Raw genomic sequence first — 19,601 nt, forward strand, 5'->3', positions numbered from 1 at the left:
AGCTGAGAAATAAATGTAGGTTATGAGTAATCTGAGAATTAATTTTAGTGTTAGAGATTGAAGTAAAATCTAATAGATGGCGGCATGATCGGTTTCTAAAATGTTTTTAAGCAGAAATCAAAATTTGAAATTGGAGTTTGTTGATATTTGTACCAATAACAATAAAAATCGAGACAATAGGTCCCGAATTTCTTTTGTATCCAAAAAAGTTAAAAATCTTTAAATGTTCGACAGTTCAGGCTAAAAAAATGAATTGGTGTTACTATTATTCCAAAGTTACAGTTACTTTGAAAATTTTCTAAACAAAAAAATCCAATGAAATTATAAAGAATAACCGGTTCATGATTTATGAACTATTAAATGACCAAGAAAACAGAAAAAACTATGAAAAAGATTATAGTTTCAATTTAGACCTCGAATAACTTCAAAACCGTTAGAATTATCAAAAAATGATAAGAGACCTTTTTTATAGACCGTTAAATTTTGCATTAGAAAAAATATTTTTTGATGTGATATGTTGGTTAGTTTATGACGTAAAAAATTCCAAATTAAAAATATAACTTTTCCCATGTTATTTTCCTTTAAAACTTTGACCGTCGGGGGGCGCGGGTTAATATTAAAATTAAGAGCTATAACTTGGCATGATTTTTTTTTTATAGATTTTGAACCGATTTTGAACTATCGTGAAAAAAAATTTCAAAAACCCAACATAACGACCACCCTAATATATATATATATATATATATATATATATATATATATATATATATATATATATATATATATATATTTGTATAGAGCAGTGATTCCCAAAGTTATCTTGGCTACGACCCATCTAATTCAAGTTTACAAATTTGGGACCCACCTGTAGGAAATTCAAACGATTTATTCATTTTGGTAACGGTTTCATAGCGGACTTTTCAAATAACAAACGAAGTGTTAATGCAATTTTTTATTACTTAATTAAATAACTATTGTACATTAAAAGGTTATTTCAATGGGAAGGATGAAATTGTTTCCTATGTTTCGCCATCACAGTTTTGACGTCAACTTCAACCCGAGTTATTTTTAAGCGCAGTGAGTTTGATAAGTCCAATTTATTTCGGTATTTAGTTTTAATGTTCACCATATTAGAGAATCCGACCTCACATAGGCATGAGGTAGTGAAAGGGAGGAGGACTTTTATAGCTTCATCAAACAGGCATGGATAGTTACCAGCAACCTAGAGCCAGAATTTTGTTAATTGCTTACGATTGAAACAATTTTTTAGTGACGAATTTTCGGATGAATCAATTAGTTCTTCACTTGCTTTTGTTGACATACCAGTTGGTAGGTGGTCTTGAAATGGGTTGCAAATCCAATCCAATGAATGGAGCTTTTTCATCTCCTCACCGAAATAGTCGTCTAAGTTTTCTTTTAACGAGGATAAATGGGTGGAAATGGCAGACACTACGTTCATCTGTGGCCGTACTTGATTTTCAACAATAAAAGTTTCAAGTGTTTCAAAACAATCATACCTTCCATCCTCAATACAACTCTTCCACAGCAAGAGCTTTTTCATGAACGCGCGAATTTTATCATGGACTGCAAAAATGTGTAATTCGCTTGAACCTTGTAAATACAAATTTAGTTCATTTAACTTCGAAAAAATATCCGCTGTATAAGTGAGCTTGAGAATGAATTCTTCGTCCTTCAGATGTTCAATATATTCATTTTTTCCTTCCAAATAAATTATAACTTCATTGCGTAATTCCACTAATCGCGCCAGTACTTTTCCCTGGATAACCAGCGAACTTCCGTATGCAGAAGGAGAGATGTATGATGACTACCCATTTCTTCACACAGCTTTTTAAATAAGCGAGCTTGTAAAGGTCTTGTTTTAATATAATTCACAATTTTAACAGCTGTGTTTAGTACTGTTTGGAAATCATCAGGCAATGCTTTGGAAACCAGTGCTTCTCTGTGGAGGCTACAATGTGTCCACAAAGCACAAGGATTTTGTTCAAGAATTCTTGTGACAACACTGCTATTTTTCCCGCACATGGCCCTCGCACCGTCAGTACATATACCGACGCAGTTCTTCCACTGTATACCTTTTTCATTTATATAGTTATCGATTAAATTGAAGATTACCTCAGCCGTTCCACGAACAATTGGCTTGCAAAACAACATATCTTCATGCGCGTCTTCTTGCCATATATAACGCACAAAAACTATTAATTGAGATAGACCTTGAACGTCAGTAGACTCATCTAGTTGCAGAGCGTAATATTTACTATCAATGATTCTCCGGATTAATTCATCTTCTGTCCATTCAGCCATTTCGTCAATTCTACGCGTAACAGTATTATTTGATAGTGGTATGCGCTCGATTTCTTTGACTTCTTTCTCTCCAAACATCGCTCCAACAGCATCTTTAATCGATGGTAACACTAAGTCTTCGCCAATAGTATGAGGCTTACCTGCTCTTGCAATCCGTAAGCTAATGAGGTACGATGCATATACAGAATTTTCATTGATATTCACGAAATGTGACACAATTTTTTTTGAAGAGTTCATTTCTAACATTTTTTTTTGGAAAAAATCTACTGGCGACCGAACAAGTTTGGATGCCAGGTCAGAAAAATACTTATATCTCCGAAAATAATTTAAATTTTGAAAAATCCTCTTGTACACATATTCATAAATAGTTAAACTTTGAAAATATAAAAAAAAAAAATTTTCGATTTTTTGAAATTTCTAGACCAGAATACCCCCTTAAGGGTAATTTTACCCTGTTACATACTTCTTCCAAAAGCCTCAAAACAGTGACCCGTTCCACTTTTTGCTTTCATTGGATATGCTAGAGATGGGCGATATATATCGATGTTTCGACTATCGATGATTTTTTGGAGAAACATCGATGTTATTGGTCGATATTTTTTTTGGTCGAAACATCGATGGTCGATGGAATAATTTGAACTATCGACATCGTTGAGTGATTTACCTACAGAGGGTATACCCCCCAAAAGTATATAATTTTTTGTATATACAAAAAAACAAAAAACAGCGTTTAAAAAGTCTTAAATTCTTTTTACATTTTAATTGTTATTGTCTGACTTATATTAGTTCACACAAAATAATAATTGTTAATCTATTAAATTAACAATTGATAGTAACATTAAAGGTTAATCGACATATTACATTAAAGGTTAATTGGAGCGATGAGTAATGAGGATTCCGTTGGTAATCACTGGTATAACAGTAGTTAAACAGGGGGTACATGCCCAGTTGGTAAAACAGATTTGTGAGTTCGTGTCCCACGCTAAGCTGGGATCTACATTACCGGCTGTAGGTTCGTGACAAGTATCGTCTGTGGATATGGGTGACCTGTTTTTACCGACAGTAGGTGTTGCCGGCGGTAGATATGTATGTCATTTTGAGGTTATGGGTGAGGTTTTTATCGAGGTTATAGGTGGCGCTGGTGGGGAATTCTGCCGCCATCTTACTATCCGCAATTTTTTAAATCTTACTATCCGCCATTTTGAATCCGCCATTTGGTGGCTGCTATCCGCCATTTTGAATTTGAGTTCAACATTTTGAGGTTAAAAAGCATCCTCAACTATTTACCTGCCTTCGGCTCAGCCATAACAGATTAATAGTTCAGGATTACGCATTTGTAGTATGGTATATCCATGTTCTATATATTTAAAATGAAGTTATGTCAACTACTTGCGAGAAGGATTTCACGCAACGCCATCTGGTGACAGCGTGCATTACTTCTAACCGCGCAGTAGATGACTCATTCTGTTCTAGAATTTTCTAACTGCGTAGTAGATGACGTCATCAGACAGGCTTGAACCTGTTCAAGGTCATATAACTGCGCAGCAGACGACTCATTCTGTTCTAGAATTTTCTAACTGCGTAGTAGATGACGTCATCAGACAGGCTTGAACCTGTTCAAGGTCATATAACTGCGCAGCAGATGACTCATTCTGTTCTAGAATTTTTGAGTCTGCTATCTGATTTCCGCCATCTGGTGGCTGCTATCTGAGTCTGAAATCCGCCACTTTGACTCTGCTCTCTGAAATCTGCTATCTGAAATTTACCATCTGGTGGTTGCTATCTGACTCCGCCATTTTGAGTCTGATTTCCGCCATTTCAAATTTTGATTCTGATTTCCTGCATTTTTGTTAAAAGATGCACCTGTGATCTCAGCATCAATAATAGTTGCTTAGATCACAGGTGCATTTCATTGTTTATATTCTGAAAAGATTAATATATTCAAACTGTACGTATGAGGAGTACATGCGAGAAGATACGCCATCTGTCGAGATTTCTGTCTACTTCTAAACAGGTCTGAACCTGTTCAAGGTCACGGTAACTGCGTAGTTCTCTTTGCTTTATTCCTAACTGCGTAGTAGATGACGTCATCATATAGGTCTGAGCCTGTTCAAGGTTGCGTAACGGCGCAGTTTTCTTTGTTCTATTTCTAACTGCGTAGCAGATAACGTCATCAAACCGTTTTTGAGGTAAAGGAGTGGGGGGTAACTGCGTAGTATCCTCTGGCTATAAAAGCAGCGCGCTCAAGCCGTACTTCACAAAAACGAAGTACACGTCTCCAGTAAAGTACGAGCTGGTGGTGACTACAAGTTGAAGTACAAGTTCTTGGTGATATACATCTTCTACCTATCAGTATTACTAATACCGTAAGTATTCATTTACTGTCTAATCAAAATATGAATTAAATGAAGAATCATTTAATCAACCATTACAATTAATTAAAAAATTTTTACAGCAATCAATCATGGATGTAACCAAGATAAATGAGGTTAATTGTCTTACTGGGATTCTTCCTGTTACGAAAATGAACGAGTTGGAGTTTAATCGAGAATATAAGATTAACGGTATCAAAGCTACAACTGTATTACAACTGAGTATGGAACTAGGATTGTTGCTAATATAAACGATGAATTTAACATTTATCTACCATGAAGAACTATTCAACATCTAAAAGATGATAACTTCATGAAGAGTTTCAATGAATTAATAGATTCAAACTATCTGTTTCTGCGTTATCATGGTGGAAAATATAATAAATTTAAATTTATTAATTCTAGTCTTTATGTAAAAATGACCAGTGGAATTATTTAATCAATAAAATATTGGATTTCAATATAAATAATTCATTGTTTTTATTTATAATTCCTCACATTTTTAATTTAAGATTAATATTTATAATTCAAATTCAATAAGTTATACTTAATCATAATTTGTTAAGTTACTTATCATAATGATAGTTTGAATTTCGCGCTTCTTGTACTAGAGCCATCTACTATCGGTTTATTCTTAGAGCGTGAAAGCTGTCAATTCATAAATATTAAAAAAATTTTCTAGTTATATATACATATATAGAATAATACATGACTTTTAATTTAAATAAAAGATAAATAATTATTATTAGTTTATAATATTTTGTTATTAATATTATTAATATTTATTTAAATTAAAAGTTATGGATTATTTGATAAACTAATATGGGGTTGATGTGCTCTGAATCGTCAAATCCAAAAATCTTCTAGCGATATATTTTGAAAATCAATACTCAGTTTTTATTTTTAAATGGTTATATAAAATAATGCATGACTTTTAATTTAAACAAATATTAATTATAAAATTTTAGAAAACAAAAACTGATTATTGATTATCATAATTAAAAAATCAAAAACCATTACGCCATCTGTTGATAAGTATTAATATCAGTAGTAGTGTTGGAAAATTATTTGAATTTAATAACTAACAATAATTAATTCTATTCTGAATTAAATGTGTTAGGGTGAACTAATAATAACAATTATAATTCATTTATTTTAGATTTATTGAGTGCTTACAAACCAATCTTTTAAATTTTTTACATTTTCCAAGGCACATAAATCAGATAAACGATCATGATAATTACAAAAATGATTGTTACAAATTTTCATACTTTTTAGAGAGGGACATTTGAAATTATCGAGATCGATTACAATTTTATTATTACAATCAATTAAATTTTGAACCCATAACTTTTTCTCGATACCTTTGACATAAATAATTTTTTTATTACAAGTTAAATAATTGAGAACTTCTTTGAACTTGTAATATGAAGTTGTTCCAGCATTCCATGATAATTTCGGATCAGCCAAGTATTCAGACGTTGATAGTTGACTGGTAACACCTTCCAGTGATATGGCGGTTGAAATAGTGTGTATGACAACTCTTCAATATTAACAATATCATGTTGAATTGTTATTGAGGCCAACTCCTTAACAATGAAGCGATTATCAGCTCCTCTGAATCCTTGAACGTCTAGAATGATCTCCATTTTTACTGCTCTTGACAACGAAGAGTGACTGAATGATGACTCTTACAATCAATTCAACCTTTTTATAACCCGATCTCTGGATTTTACCCCCACCACTCGATAATCTTATTGGTTAATTAATAATTTGATTGGTTATTCAAACTACGTCGTAGAGTTTTAAACTGCGTAGTAGATGATGTCATCAGACAGGTTTGAACCGGTTCAAGGTCTCATAGCTGTGCAGTTTTTCTTTGTTCTATTTCTGTTGGGTAGTAGATGACGTCATCTCATTTTTACAGGTTATGTTTATGCTTTCCCGCCATTTAACTCATTTTACAGGTTATGTTTATGCTTTCCCACCATTTAACTTATGATTTCAGGTTATGTTAAACTTCTTGTGCGTCATCTATCATAACTGCGCAGTTTCTATTTTTAGATTATGAGTCATACTATTCTAGAATTTTTCCAACTGCGCAGTAGATGACGTCATTACCTTGCTATAAAAGCAGCGCGCCGCGAGCATACTTCATCGAAGTGAAGTACGAGTGAAGTACCATAGTGTTGTGTGTTAGAAAATATCAAGCTTTTGAAATCTGCTGTTCTGAAACTGTTTTCTGAAGCCTGCTACCAGCTGTTGAAATCTGCTACCTCGTGCTGGAATCTGCTACTTGAAATCTGCTGAAGAAATCTCAATCATGGCACCGTACCGTAAACATCCTGTTACCGATACAATGCATGAAATTGAGAGATCAACAACTTTCAAGCGTGTCAAAGTTGAAGATAAAACTCCAAGCCCGTTGATGTTCAAGAGGATGTGTGAACTTTAGGTGGGAAAAACTTACAAGCTAACTGGGATTAGAACGGTTATGACAGATCATGGACTCAACGTTGAAATCGATCTGGAAAACCACTTTTCAACGTTCTTCCCTGCTACCACCAACCAGAAATATCTCAACAATCCTGATATGATATTTAAAATGAAATTTTTAATCTTATGCAATACTTTAAATCGACACTACATTGGGGCCAATTATAATAAATTCAAGCTTATTAATCACTCTGGGAAATCAATTACAGAAATTGTGAGAGAATTGTGTTTTGATATGTGCACTTAACTTTTATTCTAAATAATTGTTTTATACTTAACTTTTATACTAAATAATTTTTTATACTTATTCTAGTAAGGTTTGTAATTAAAAACATTAAATTACAAAAACATTGTTATTTATTTACTATTTTTAATTACATTAAGTTTATTTACTATTTTTAATTACATTAAGTTTATTGATTAGTATAGGATCAATAATGTTATTGATTTGTTGTATTCGTCGACGAAATCGTTCTCCGTCTCTTGCTGCTTGTTCCCATGGTCCTTTCCTCGCTTGTCTGGATGCAAAGTCCCATACATACATGTAATGTATGGTGGGTTTCGGATCAAACTGTACCATTAAGTAAGTTTTCTTACAGTGCTGCTGATGGGATTGTACTCAATTATTCGGTCGTGAATTATCAAGCAGTAAGCAGCAGTTTGATTTGGAAACTGTGCTGACGATTCAAACTCCAGACGTATATCCACAGGTCCAGACTTGATTGACTCGTTCTGCTTGGAACAGTCAATTATACACAGAGGTGCTGTACTTAGAAATTTTTTCTTAGCCAATAGCGGTTCAGCTTCTTTCCCATAGTAAGCACTTTGAAAATTTGTGTACATATCATACATCAAGGCATACTGATTATGCACAATGTTGAGGTTCAAATTTCCATATGGATAACTCTGAGAGTTCAAGAACAGCTTAATGGCTCTTATGCTGCAGTGATCAAACTCGCTTGCGTTTTGATTCGATTGATTCTTTCTTGCTGTTTGGAATCCAAGGATCACAAAACGAGGTTTCTCAAGCTGATTTGTTGTTTTGATTACCCAAATATGCTTGTTGGTAGCTGGTAGCAGTGGATACTCATACAATTCCCAAGTCCGGAAACTGATTGGGATAGCTGGATCGGAGGTTATGTAATTCAGCACCATAATTTTTGCTTGTCAGACATTGTTATGTATGGTACAATCCACTCAATTTTTGAATCGTAATTGAAACATTTTCATTCTCAACGGTAACAACGTAAGCATTTTGATCAGTATTTGATCTGATCAGTATCAATTCATGCTTGGCATTCACGATAATTCGTTGATAATCTTCAGCAAATCCAAGAATGAAACTCAGCGGTACTGAGACATCAAAGTAACCGCTATTATCAGTCAGCTTGTTGTCATCTTCATTAACAATCCAACCAGCATTTTCCAGAATATTTTGTTGTCCCGGACTCAGAGAAGCATATCCTTTCATAACACTGGTGATACCAACATTCTTACATCTATCGATTTCTACACCATTGAGCTCATAACGTATCTCTTCAAACATATGACAAACAGCCATGTTGACCATCTTCGTAGTAGCACTTACAGCAGTACCATCAGCCTTCCTCATTCTTCCATAAAAATGTAATGTGCTCTTGCTTGGGAGCAAGCACAGATCTTGATGTTGAACAGCAATCCTGATTTCATCACTGTTGTTGAATGTTGATGATGCATATGGTAAGTGTGAATGAGCTTCACAGTGTGCAATAGACTCATCGAAAATAATTGATTTTTTTATATCTAAGATTTCCGCCATGGTATCACACAAGCTAGACAACAAAAATTTATTTTTATCTTGTGAATTTTCCACGTAATTTTAGTCCTAGACTTTTTAGGAACTCTGCGTTTTGACGTGTCAACACTTTCAGAGCTCGATGAGGACTGATAATCTTTGGACATCCTGCAATCCTTTTATACCCGTTACCAGTTTTTGTCTCATATACGATACCCATTACAGGCTTTTTATATGCAGTCTTATCGTTATAGTCTCGCCACGGAAATTTGCTATTCTCCCGTCCTGATCAACAATGCGGAGCCTCAAGTTGTGTATTGCTCGTACGGCGACTGGTAGGTAAATGATGTTTGTTGGCACTTCCACTATCTTATATCCTGCTGGAACCCTAGGGAAAAATTCATGGATTGTGTGATTCTTCTCACCATTGATGTACGATCCAGTAGTTATATTGCACTCGACTCTCAGAGCATTGATTTTCAATATTTTGACTGGTAAATCAGATTTATGTGCTGTGTTAGGTTCAAGCACGCGGTTGGTAAATCCAAGTAATGATCCAATGGAATCTTCAGGCTCAAAATTTATATATTGATCACATCTTATTTCACTTCTCAACTCATTGTTGTTTGCTTTTAAAGTGAAACTTAGTTCAGGTAATGTCTTGTTTATATAAGTTTCAATATCTTTAATTTCATAACTCCCTGTTGGTATAGTTATTTCTTGAAATCTCTTGATTGTACTTCTTTTGGATCTTTTTGATGACACATAAAATTTATTAGCACCAACATCAATATTTGGTATTGAATTAAATGTTAGGAGCTTAACAAGCCCAAGTACATAATTTTTGTTGGTGATAGCTCAATCGGCGGAAAATAATTTGCCTCCAGTATGGAGGAGTTTCCGGATAGTGTCAAGGTGAATGACTCTGCCATGACTGACGCTTGTTGTCTCGACTCACTTCAATTTATAGTTGTCCAGCCAGGAATTTTAAGCACAAATGTCCACATATGATTGTATCAAAGTCTTGATATCTTTTATGATTGTACTTTACGCTACCTACATCGAGATATTTCATCAAGTCTTGTGGGGGTTGTAGATTACCAAAACTATCAAAGTAAATTACTTGATTATGATTCTTCTTGTATGCAATCCAGTGAGTTCCAGGTCCAAGTTTATCATCTAAATTTATTATTGCTGATTCGTTTGTCTTTGGTCCAGATTTTGGTAAATCATTTCTCATGAAAACTCCACGAAAATTTGAAATTTTAAGCAGCTTGGTATACTTTAATAAGTCGATGTTAGTCAGTGCTCGATGTGGTAGCTCTACTGGTTTTTTGACTTCTTGCAGCCAGCTCCTTCTGGGTATGGTTTCAGATAAAGTCCCATACCACTGCGGTAAGGTTTGACGTATAATCCTCTACCTACAGCTATTTCCTCCATCTTCAAGTTGTGACGTTTCTTTTCAGCTAATTGATTTTTGGCTGCGCTGGCATCGTTCACAGCTTTTGCAACACCTGCAGCTCCACCTGTTAGAGCACCAACCGCGGATAACCCTGCAAACAGGGGAATCAAGAATGGAAGTACTCCACCAATCTTTGATGGAACTGGTAGAATACGAGGCAATCGAACGTTTTTCTTCCCACCAACTTTCTTGACAGCTTTGCGGGCACCTCCAAGAGCTGTTTTAACTGGATCTCCACCAGGCTGCATGGACGTTTTAGCTTCATCAACAATCTGTCTCAGAGCAACATCCTTCTTCTTGGTTGTCTTTCTTTTGACTGTCTTACGCTTCATTGTTTTTCTTTTAATTGTCTTACGCTTTGTAATAGGTTTTTCTTTTTTAAGACCCATACCGAAACGTCTTTTCAACTTCATGATTTTATTCACACTCCAAGCAGCAGCTTTTTCACCAATAGTAGCGTCCCTCGCTTGAAATCGTTGCCACGCTTTCTCAGCAAGAATTTTATCAGCCTCGTGACGGGCTTCCAAATTTTCACGATTTTTAGAGTAAGCTATATCGTGTTCCTTACACGCAGAGTCCAAAGGATTTATGCCTGGATCACCTCGAGCTAACCTTTTGGCTAACTTTGTTCCCGGACCACAATACTGATATCCTGGTATGTGAAGTTCAAGTGGAAGCTTATTGATTATGTTGTTGAATAAACCTTCACCACGTCTGCTCTCAGACATGTCACATCAAAGACTGACATGCTAATCTATATAAGCTGGTATATATACCCCTTGAGCTCAGAATCTAATCAGCAGTCATGGGCAGCAAATCAAGAGCTCAGTTGCCAGTTATCAATTTTGATCAAATTGTTCAAGGGACCGGTGTGAAACTCAAACGACACGGTGCATTACTTCCCAACAGTATCCGTGCAGTGTTTTGCGGACCATCAAACTGTGGAAAGACCAACGCTCTACTGTCTCTTATTGTACATCCAAACGGTTTGAGGTTTGAGAATATATATCTTTACTCAAAGTCTCTTAACCAACCAAAGTATCAGTTCCTGGAGACGCTGCTTAAACAGATTGATGGTATTGGATTCTTCACATTCAGTGAACATGAAGCTGTAATCAAGCCTGATGATGCTAAACCTAACTCCCTGATGATATTTGATGATGTTGCTTGTGAAAAACAAGATCACATCAAGGCTTTTTTCTGCATGGGTCGACACAAGGATGTAGACAGCTTTTATCTCTGTCAAACTTATACACGAACACCGAAGCATCTGATTAGAGATAATGCAAACTTTCTCGTGCTATTCCGTCAAGATGAAATGAATCTGAAGCATATTTATAATGATCATGTCAATACAGACATGTCGTACAACTCATTCAGAGATTTATGCTCGGCATGTTGGAATAAATATGGGTTTGTGGTAATAGATAAAGACAGTGAATTGAACAGTGGTAGGTATCGCAAAGGATTCGACTGCTTCATTAGTATAAATTGAGGTACTTTAGAGTGTGATAGTCATACATGCTGTAGACGTTAACCTGTCAACATGAAGCCTGAAGAAATATCAAAGCAGAAAGATATTCTGCATCAGATATCTCAAGCCAGTGATGCCATCCGACGGAAGCACAAGATGTTGAAGTTGGGTAAAGATACAGCTGAGAAAGCTATGGAGGAAATGTTCAAGCCTATTGTGACACCACTCCAGAGTATAGTTGAATCTTCAAAGTTGAAAGGGGAAAATATTAAAAAAGAAGAAAAACCACAGGTTGAAAAATCTCTGTATGATGATCCAGAAGTATACAACAGTTTAATAACAGATGATGAAAGTTCATTTGAGAATACAGCACTTGCTATTACTCAGCCACCACCATCAACAAGTACTCCAGCTCGTAGAAATCCTCTTCTCACTAATTATCTACAACGTTTAAGTAAAAAACATAAAGATAATGATATGAGATATGGTGTACGCAGAAAACGCGGTGAAATGCATATGGGTGATTCACTTATTTCATTTGCAAATGATACAATAACTGTCAAAGAAAAAAATTATCCAATAACTCCTGGGGTGTTGGAATTATTATTTAGAAAATCACCAGAGGATGCACTCATCACCCCAGATGATAAGAAAAAGTACTTGGACATAATTCAACATACCAACGCTCATAGGAAAAATTATGACCCAAATCGTACTATTTATGAAGATACAACAATCAAGTTCAATAAATACATTGCTGATTTTATCACCAAGTTCGGTAAAGGGTTACCAAAATATATGATTGCAAGAAAACAGAGATTACCAATGGACTATGTTTACTGGGATGATCCAAATGAACTAGTTGATCGTTTGCGACTACTTATGGCATCTCAAGCTGCTGGAAATCCAAGTCACACGAATGAAATCATATCAATTATTGAAGAGCTTAGGGAGGCTGGAGTTATATATTAAAAGCTTCTGAAAAATTAAATCATTCACACGCTGACAGTCAAAGTGTTCATAACCATGAGCATCGATATATTTGGACGTCCACTGGACAATAACTTAGGTCAACGAGGGCCAGCTGGTAGAGGTTTCAATGTAACTTCTGATGGAAACTATAACATTGAGAATAAAAGGCTGTGCAATCTCGGTAATCCTTCAAATGAACATGATGCGGCGACAGTGCAGTTTGTACTGAGACAGATGTCTGAACTGAATAAAAGTATAGACAGTGAACAGAAAGAGATTATTTCACATTTACACTCTGAAATAGTAATACTGAAAGCTGCTGTGGGAAATTTGCAGACGACTATTGAGGAAGTTAAAGCAGTACTTTCCTCTCACCAAAATAATATCAAATATCTCACTGAGAAACTCAATGAACGACAAAAAGACAGTGATAGCTGAAGAGCTTCACAAACCAGCTCGCAGGAACTATAAACGTCGTCATGTTGACATCCGAGGTCTCGATGAGACTTGGCAAGCTGACTTGGTTGAGATGATTCCATATGCGACAGTCAATAAAGGATACAAGTATCTGCTTACAATCATAGACATATTTTCTAAATATGCCTGGGCAGTTCAATTAAATCAAAAAGTGGTGGAGATGTCACTAGTGCTATGAAGTCTGTACTCCAGCAAGGTCGTGTTCCTAAGAATCTCCATCTTGATCAGGGTAAAGAGTTTTACAACAAAGAATTCAAAGATCTGATGAAGCAGCACAAGATAAATCTTTACTCAACATTCAGCAATCTCAAAGCATCCATATGTGAACGTTTCAATAGAACACTCAAGAATACAATGTGGCGAGAATTTACAGCTCGTGGCAGCTACAAGTGGACTGATATACTTGATGACTTGGTGAATACTTACAACAACACCAAACACAGTACCATCAAAATGAAACCTGTTGATGTTACCGCTGTTCAGGAGAAACAACTATTGGAAAATATATATCAACCACTGAAAACCAAATCGAAGCAGAAGTTCACAGTTGGAGACAAAGTCCGAATCAGCAAGTACAAGCATGTTTTTGACAAAGGATACACGCCAAACTGGACAACAGAAATCTTCACAATCAAATCGGTGCAGAATACGAATCCAACGACGTACAAGCTCGTGGACTATCAGGATCAACCAATTGAAGGCGGATTTTACAACGAAGAACTCAGAAAAGTCAAATATCCAGATGTATATCTTGTTGAAAAGTAATTAGAAAACGTGGAAATAAATACTATGTTAAATGGTTAGGCTTTAATACTAAACATAATAGTTGGATCAATAAATCAGATATATAAAACACAAATTATATTTACATTGTTTTTATTTACAAAACCTTAATACATAAATCCTTAAAAATATATTTACATTATTTTTACTATTACAAAACTTTTTGTCTCTTATTATTATTTTCATCATCTACAAGTTTTCTTTTCTTAAAATCTAAGGAGCCTTTATAACCCCAAGGCACAGTATCAGTGCTTGCCTCAATGAGTTGACGTTTGTCATCAGCCCAACTGAGAGCAAGTTTCTCCTGTTTTCCTGTGTGCACTTGATGTTTTTGCTTTTTATCATATACAGCTCTTTCTTTAACAGCACATTTTCAAAAAGGCATCTTTTGAAGTCATCAAACATGATAGTCTTCAAGGCTGATCCTCCGATACCCTTTGCCCGTTTCTTAATCCTATCCTTTTCCTTCTCAGGATCATGGATTTCGAAGGCATACAATTTGGCTCTGAGACCCACGAACTCGGACATGATTTTTCCATTGTTCTCATCCTTCATGAGTCCCAGAACCTTTTTGTTAACAAGGGGCATGTTGAAGACGTTGTTAGGTGGGTAATCGGAAGTATCAAACCTTGAGATATCACGTTTGATGTCTTCATAGATGTTGGGTACATTGAATTGGTAAATTAAACTGTCTGTAACGGTGTACAATAATTTAGAGGTTTTTGCATAATTTTCAAGCACATAATTATAGTGGAAGTCATAAATAAAAGTCTTGGATAAATCTAATATACTAAAGCCTACATATATTGGTTTGTTGAAGCAGACTCTAGCTTTTTTAAGTTCTACTATAACCATGTCTTCATCGAAAATTGTAAGGCTGTGGAAGTTAGGTCTACATACTAAATCGGATACATTATATCGACCTTGCCACTTCGTTCTCAAATATACATCTTTATATTTTCTTACATTTTCCATCGTATTTCCGAAAACTGCGTTATTCATTAATTTATAAAAATTTTTTTCAAACTCATTTTTCGCTAATTTTCGGCAATCAGTATTTTTATCAATGTATGACTTGAGCCAGTCTGACTGCTCAAATTTCAAGACTCGATGTATTTTCTTAAGTTCTAAGCCTAAATTTAAACATTGTTTTAAATTCTTATAATGTATTACATAATTAGACTTATCATACAGAGTTGTTCTTAATTTTTGTTGTTTGCTGCCAGGTGGTACAAAATGTTCTGGGCATAAAGGTAGATCTTTGTGTAGATCATGTAATTTCTCAGGATAGTGTAGGTCCATTTCAAGGATGTAGCCTACACTATCATCATCATTGAAAAACTGATCTACATTGTCTACATTTTCAACCCATTCAAATTTACCCTTGGGTAAAGACATACTCATTACTGCTCCATACAAATTATTTACATCGTAGTACATCAAGTATGTTTCGGGGTTGTTTGAATCATAATCTTTGCCCATATACCGGTTGTTAGCTTCAGCATGTCTATTAGCACACATCGATACCCCACCACGAACACCCTTTTCAATGAAAAGAAGCATCTCAGGATCAGTTAACAGTTCAAGTTCTACTTCAGTATGCTTTAACATTGCAGAGTTTGAAAGACCTGGTGCTGTATAAAAATGTAGGGCATCTAAATTATATGTCTTAAAGCAACTGCGTCTAAAATTCTCAAAAACATCAGCCAGGAGAAGTACATCAGTCTTCAAGTACAAGTCTGAGTACTCACCTAACGTATTGATACCGAATTCATTCCAAACTACTTGAGCAAAAGCATAATCATCATCAGAAATAGTTGAGTTTGTTAATTTTGAATAAAATGATTCTTGGTCAGGTAATTGTCTCTCATCTAGTCTGTCAATGCTGTCAATGTACTCATACGGGAATACACCCTTACGTATTGCTAATTTAAATTTGTTAGGGTCAGGGTAGTGTAGTCGCGTAATCTTTTGTCTTTATCATCAAGGTATGAAGTTAATTTCTCTAAACTGGAGGCCATGAATCTAAAAGAGTCAATAAATCTTAGAGAGACTGAAGTATTTTTAACTGATTTTGTGAAAGAAATGTAACGCTCTTTATTGATTGGTAATAATGAAATTTCACCCTCAAATACTGTAGCTAAGGATTTAATTATAAAGTGTGAGTCATAGCCAGATAAATTATGAAAGACAACTGGGATAATGGTAGATTTCTGATAATTAACGTTACATGATTTATGAGCTGCGTTTCTATAGTTACCCGTGAAGTGACAATGATCATAGACTTTATCTGTTGTAGAAGTGATTGGTTTTTCACAGATGTGACACTCAGTTGCCTGATTGTGTCTATCTTGTTGCTCTTTCGTTAAAGGTTTCATTTTAATGGGATTCTTTAGAATTTTTTCAGTCCAGAGCTAATGACTCTAATTGTTTAACAAACCAGTTTATGCAATCAGGAGAACGGTTCAATTCGAATTTGGAGAGGGTGTTATCATAGCTGCAATGTACATAGTAAGCAATACTGTGTGGAACAGGTTTATGAACTGTCTTTTCATCATCTTCTGGGGGTTCGAGTGTGCATTCTAGATCCGCGTAAACTACAAACGGTACAGTATCTTAAGATTTGAAATCTTTAAATTTTAAAATTTTATTTTTTCACTAGGAAACTCCATACGAACTTTATTAGATTTGAAACAATCTGCTCGGTGTTCTAAATAACATTTTTCTAATTTGAAATGATTCAAACAACGATCACAAAAGTACAATTTATGTCTTCCTAGAGTTATTTGACTTTTAATTAGTCCGGATAGATTATGTATCCACGCAAAGTGATAGACAGACTCAATATTATCTAAATTATTGGTATAATTTACACTTTTTTTAATCATTAATAAATGTATTGTTGGTGTTTCTGACTCGAAGTTACTTAAATATAATGGAATAATCGTACTTTTTCAGACTTTACCTTTTACCCGTGAATTCAGAATCTATACCATATACGTTAATGCTAAGGTTATTCATTTTTTCAAATTTTGGTACATCATTAAGTTTAATTGGAAATTGAATACCTTCATAGTTCAATCTGACGCTGAAGTGGCAATATCTTGTAGGGCTTGCTGGAACCGATACTGGTGGATGCAAGGCAGCGTTGACACACCACAGGAAGCAGAACTCGTCATTGTTTTGGATGTTGGTAACCGCACTCTTCCTGATAATATCCCTCGGTAATTTAACGAAGGTGGAGTTTCCAACTTGGGTTGATGCGAATCTTGACATGGTCACCATCAAGCTGTTCGGTCCAAGCAGACTCCATCCGGAACCCTCATGTTCAAATTCTTCAGTTCTTTGAAGTAATTTGTCGTATACATGTTCACTGTACCAATCCTGGAGAGATGTAGCAGGGAGAATCTCACGACTTTTGGTGATGAAAGACTTTCGCTCTTCTACATCTTCTTGTTTCCGGAATGTGCAAAAGAGTTCAACATTCACTTTCAACCCTGCCAGATCTCTCAAGACACTCTGTACCTTGTTGATGATGATATCCCGTGAGGCTTGGAGAAATGATGCTGGATCTTTGTGATGTTGGTTGACAACACATCCAGTCTGGATGTTACCAGCGAAAGCGTTTTCCAAGTCCCGCCATTTGACTCCTTGGTTGAGATCTCCACCGACTACTTGGTTACCGAGTCTGGTGAACTGATCGGCAAACCAGTTAAGTTGGTTGATGTGTGCTTGAACACTTCGCCTCACTTGGATTGATGTTCCAGGATCCAATAATATTGTGTTGAAGTACTCAGCGGTCTCATCACACACTCGTGAACACCTTTGACGATGTTCATCATCAATAAGCTGTGCTCCCAACAGATCAGCATATGAGGTTGCAATAGTATCTATCAAGTTTTTTAAAGCCTCAATGAGGTTAGGTTGAGCCATCGTTGAAAGACACGTACTTTACTATTGTCTATTTACACAATTTTGTAGGTTATGTACACAGTTTATAGGTTATGTACACAGTTTATAGGTTATGTACACAGTTTATAGGTTATATACACTGTTTGTAGGTTATATACACACTGAATTTACACGAGAATATACACTGTTTATAGGTTATATACACTGATTATAGGTTATGTACACTTTTAAAGGTTATGTCACTGTTTATAGATGATGTACACTACACAATAGTTTTTGTACACTGGACTATACTTGCGTACTTCACAACATTGAACTTCACTATATTTTATAACACTGAATATTGTTTAATCACGAGAGATGTACTTCGTTTTTGTGAAGTACGGCTTGAGCGCGCTGCTTTTATAGCCAGAGGATACTACGCAGTTACCCCCCACTCCTTTACCTCAAAAACGGGTTGATGACGTCATCTGCTACGCAGTTAGAAATAGAACAAAGAAAACTGTGCAGTTACGCAACCTTGAACAGGCTCAGACCTGTATGATGACGTCATCTACTACGCAGTTAGGAATAAAGTAAAGAGAACTACGCAGTTACCGTGACCTTGAACAGGTTCAGACCTGTTTAGAAGTAGACAGAAATCTCGACAGATGGCGTATCTTTTCGCATGTACTCCTCATACGTACAGTTTGAATATATTAATCTTTTCAGAATATAAACAATGAAATGCACCTGTGATCTAAGCAACTATTATTGATGCTGAGATCACAGGTGCATCTTTTAACAAAAATGCAGGAAATCAGAATCAAAATTTGAAATGGCGGAAATCAGACTCAAAATGGCGGAGTCAGATAGCAACCACCAGATGGTAAATTTCAGATAGCAGATTTCAGAGAGCAGAGTCAAAGTGGCGGATTTCAGACTCAGATAGCAGCCACCAGATGGCGAAAATCAGATAGCAGACTCAAAAATTCTAGAACAGAATGAGTCATCTGCTGCGCAGTTATATGACCTTGAACAGGTTCAAGCCTGTCTGATGACGTCATCTACTACACAGTTAGAAAATTCTAGAACAGAATGAGTCATCTACTGCGCGGTTCGAAGTAATGCACGCTGTCACCAGATGGCGTTGCGTGAAGACCTTCTCGCAAGTAGTTGACATAACTTCATTTTAAATATATAGAACATGGATATACCATACTACAAATGCGTAATCCTGAACTATTAATCTGTTATGGCTGAGCCGAAAGCAGGTAAATAGTTGAGGATGCTTTTTAACCTCAAAATGTTGAACTCAAATTCAAAATGGCGGATAGCAGCCACCAAATGGCGGATAGTAAGATGGCGGCAGAATTCCCCACCAGCGCCACCTATAACCTCGATAAAAACCTCACCCATAACCTCAAAATGACATACATATCTACCGCCGGCAACACCTACTGTCGGTAAAAACAGGTCGCCCATATCCACAGACGATACTTGTCGCGAACCTACAGTCGGTAATGTAGATCCCAGCTTAGCGTGGGACACGAACCCACAAATCTGTTTTACCGAGTG

At 35.7% G+C, this 19,601-nt stretch overlaps 2 protein-coding genes across 2 annotated transcripts in view; both read right to left on the reverse strand.

Annotated features, from left to right (window-relative positions):
- LOC141524586 (uncharacterized) overlaps nucleotides 1–19,601 on the reverse strand; it is a 58,248-nt gene that overhangs the window by 21,908 nt on the left and 16,739 nt on the right. The gene's annotated exons all lie outside the window — the stretch shown is intronic.
- LOC141524028 (zinc finger BED domain-containing protein 5-like) lies at nucleotides 995–3,628 on the reverse strand. Its single transcript, XM_074237672.1, is given in 5 exon segments — nucleotides 995–1,525; nucleotides 1,568–1,779; nucleotides 1,782–2,257; nucleotides 2,345–2,585; nucleotides 3,610–3,628. Coding segments are annotated over 5 exon segments (1,479 nt in total).

Source organism: Cotesia typhae, unplaced genomic scaffold, assembly GCF_013202065.1.
Source record: "Cotesia typhae breed Kobodo isofemale line unplaced genomic scaffold, CoteBio_Ctyphae contig_22, whole genome shotgun sequence".
Lineage (NCBI taxonomy): Eukaryota > Metazoa > Arthropoda > Insecta > Hymenoptera > Braconidae > Cotesia > Cotesia typhae.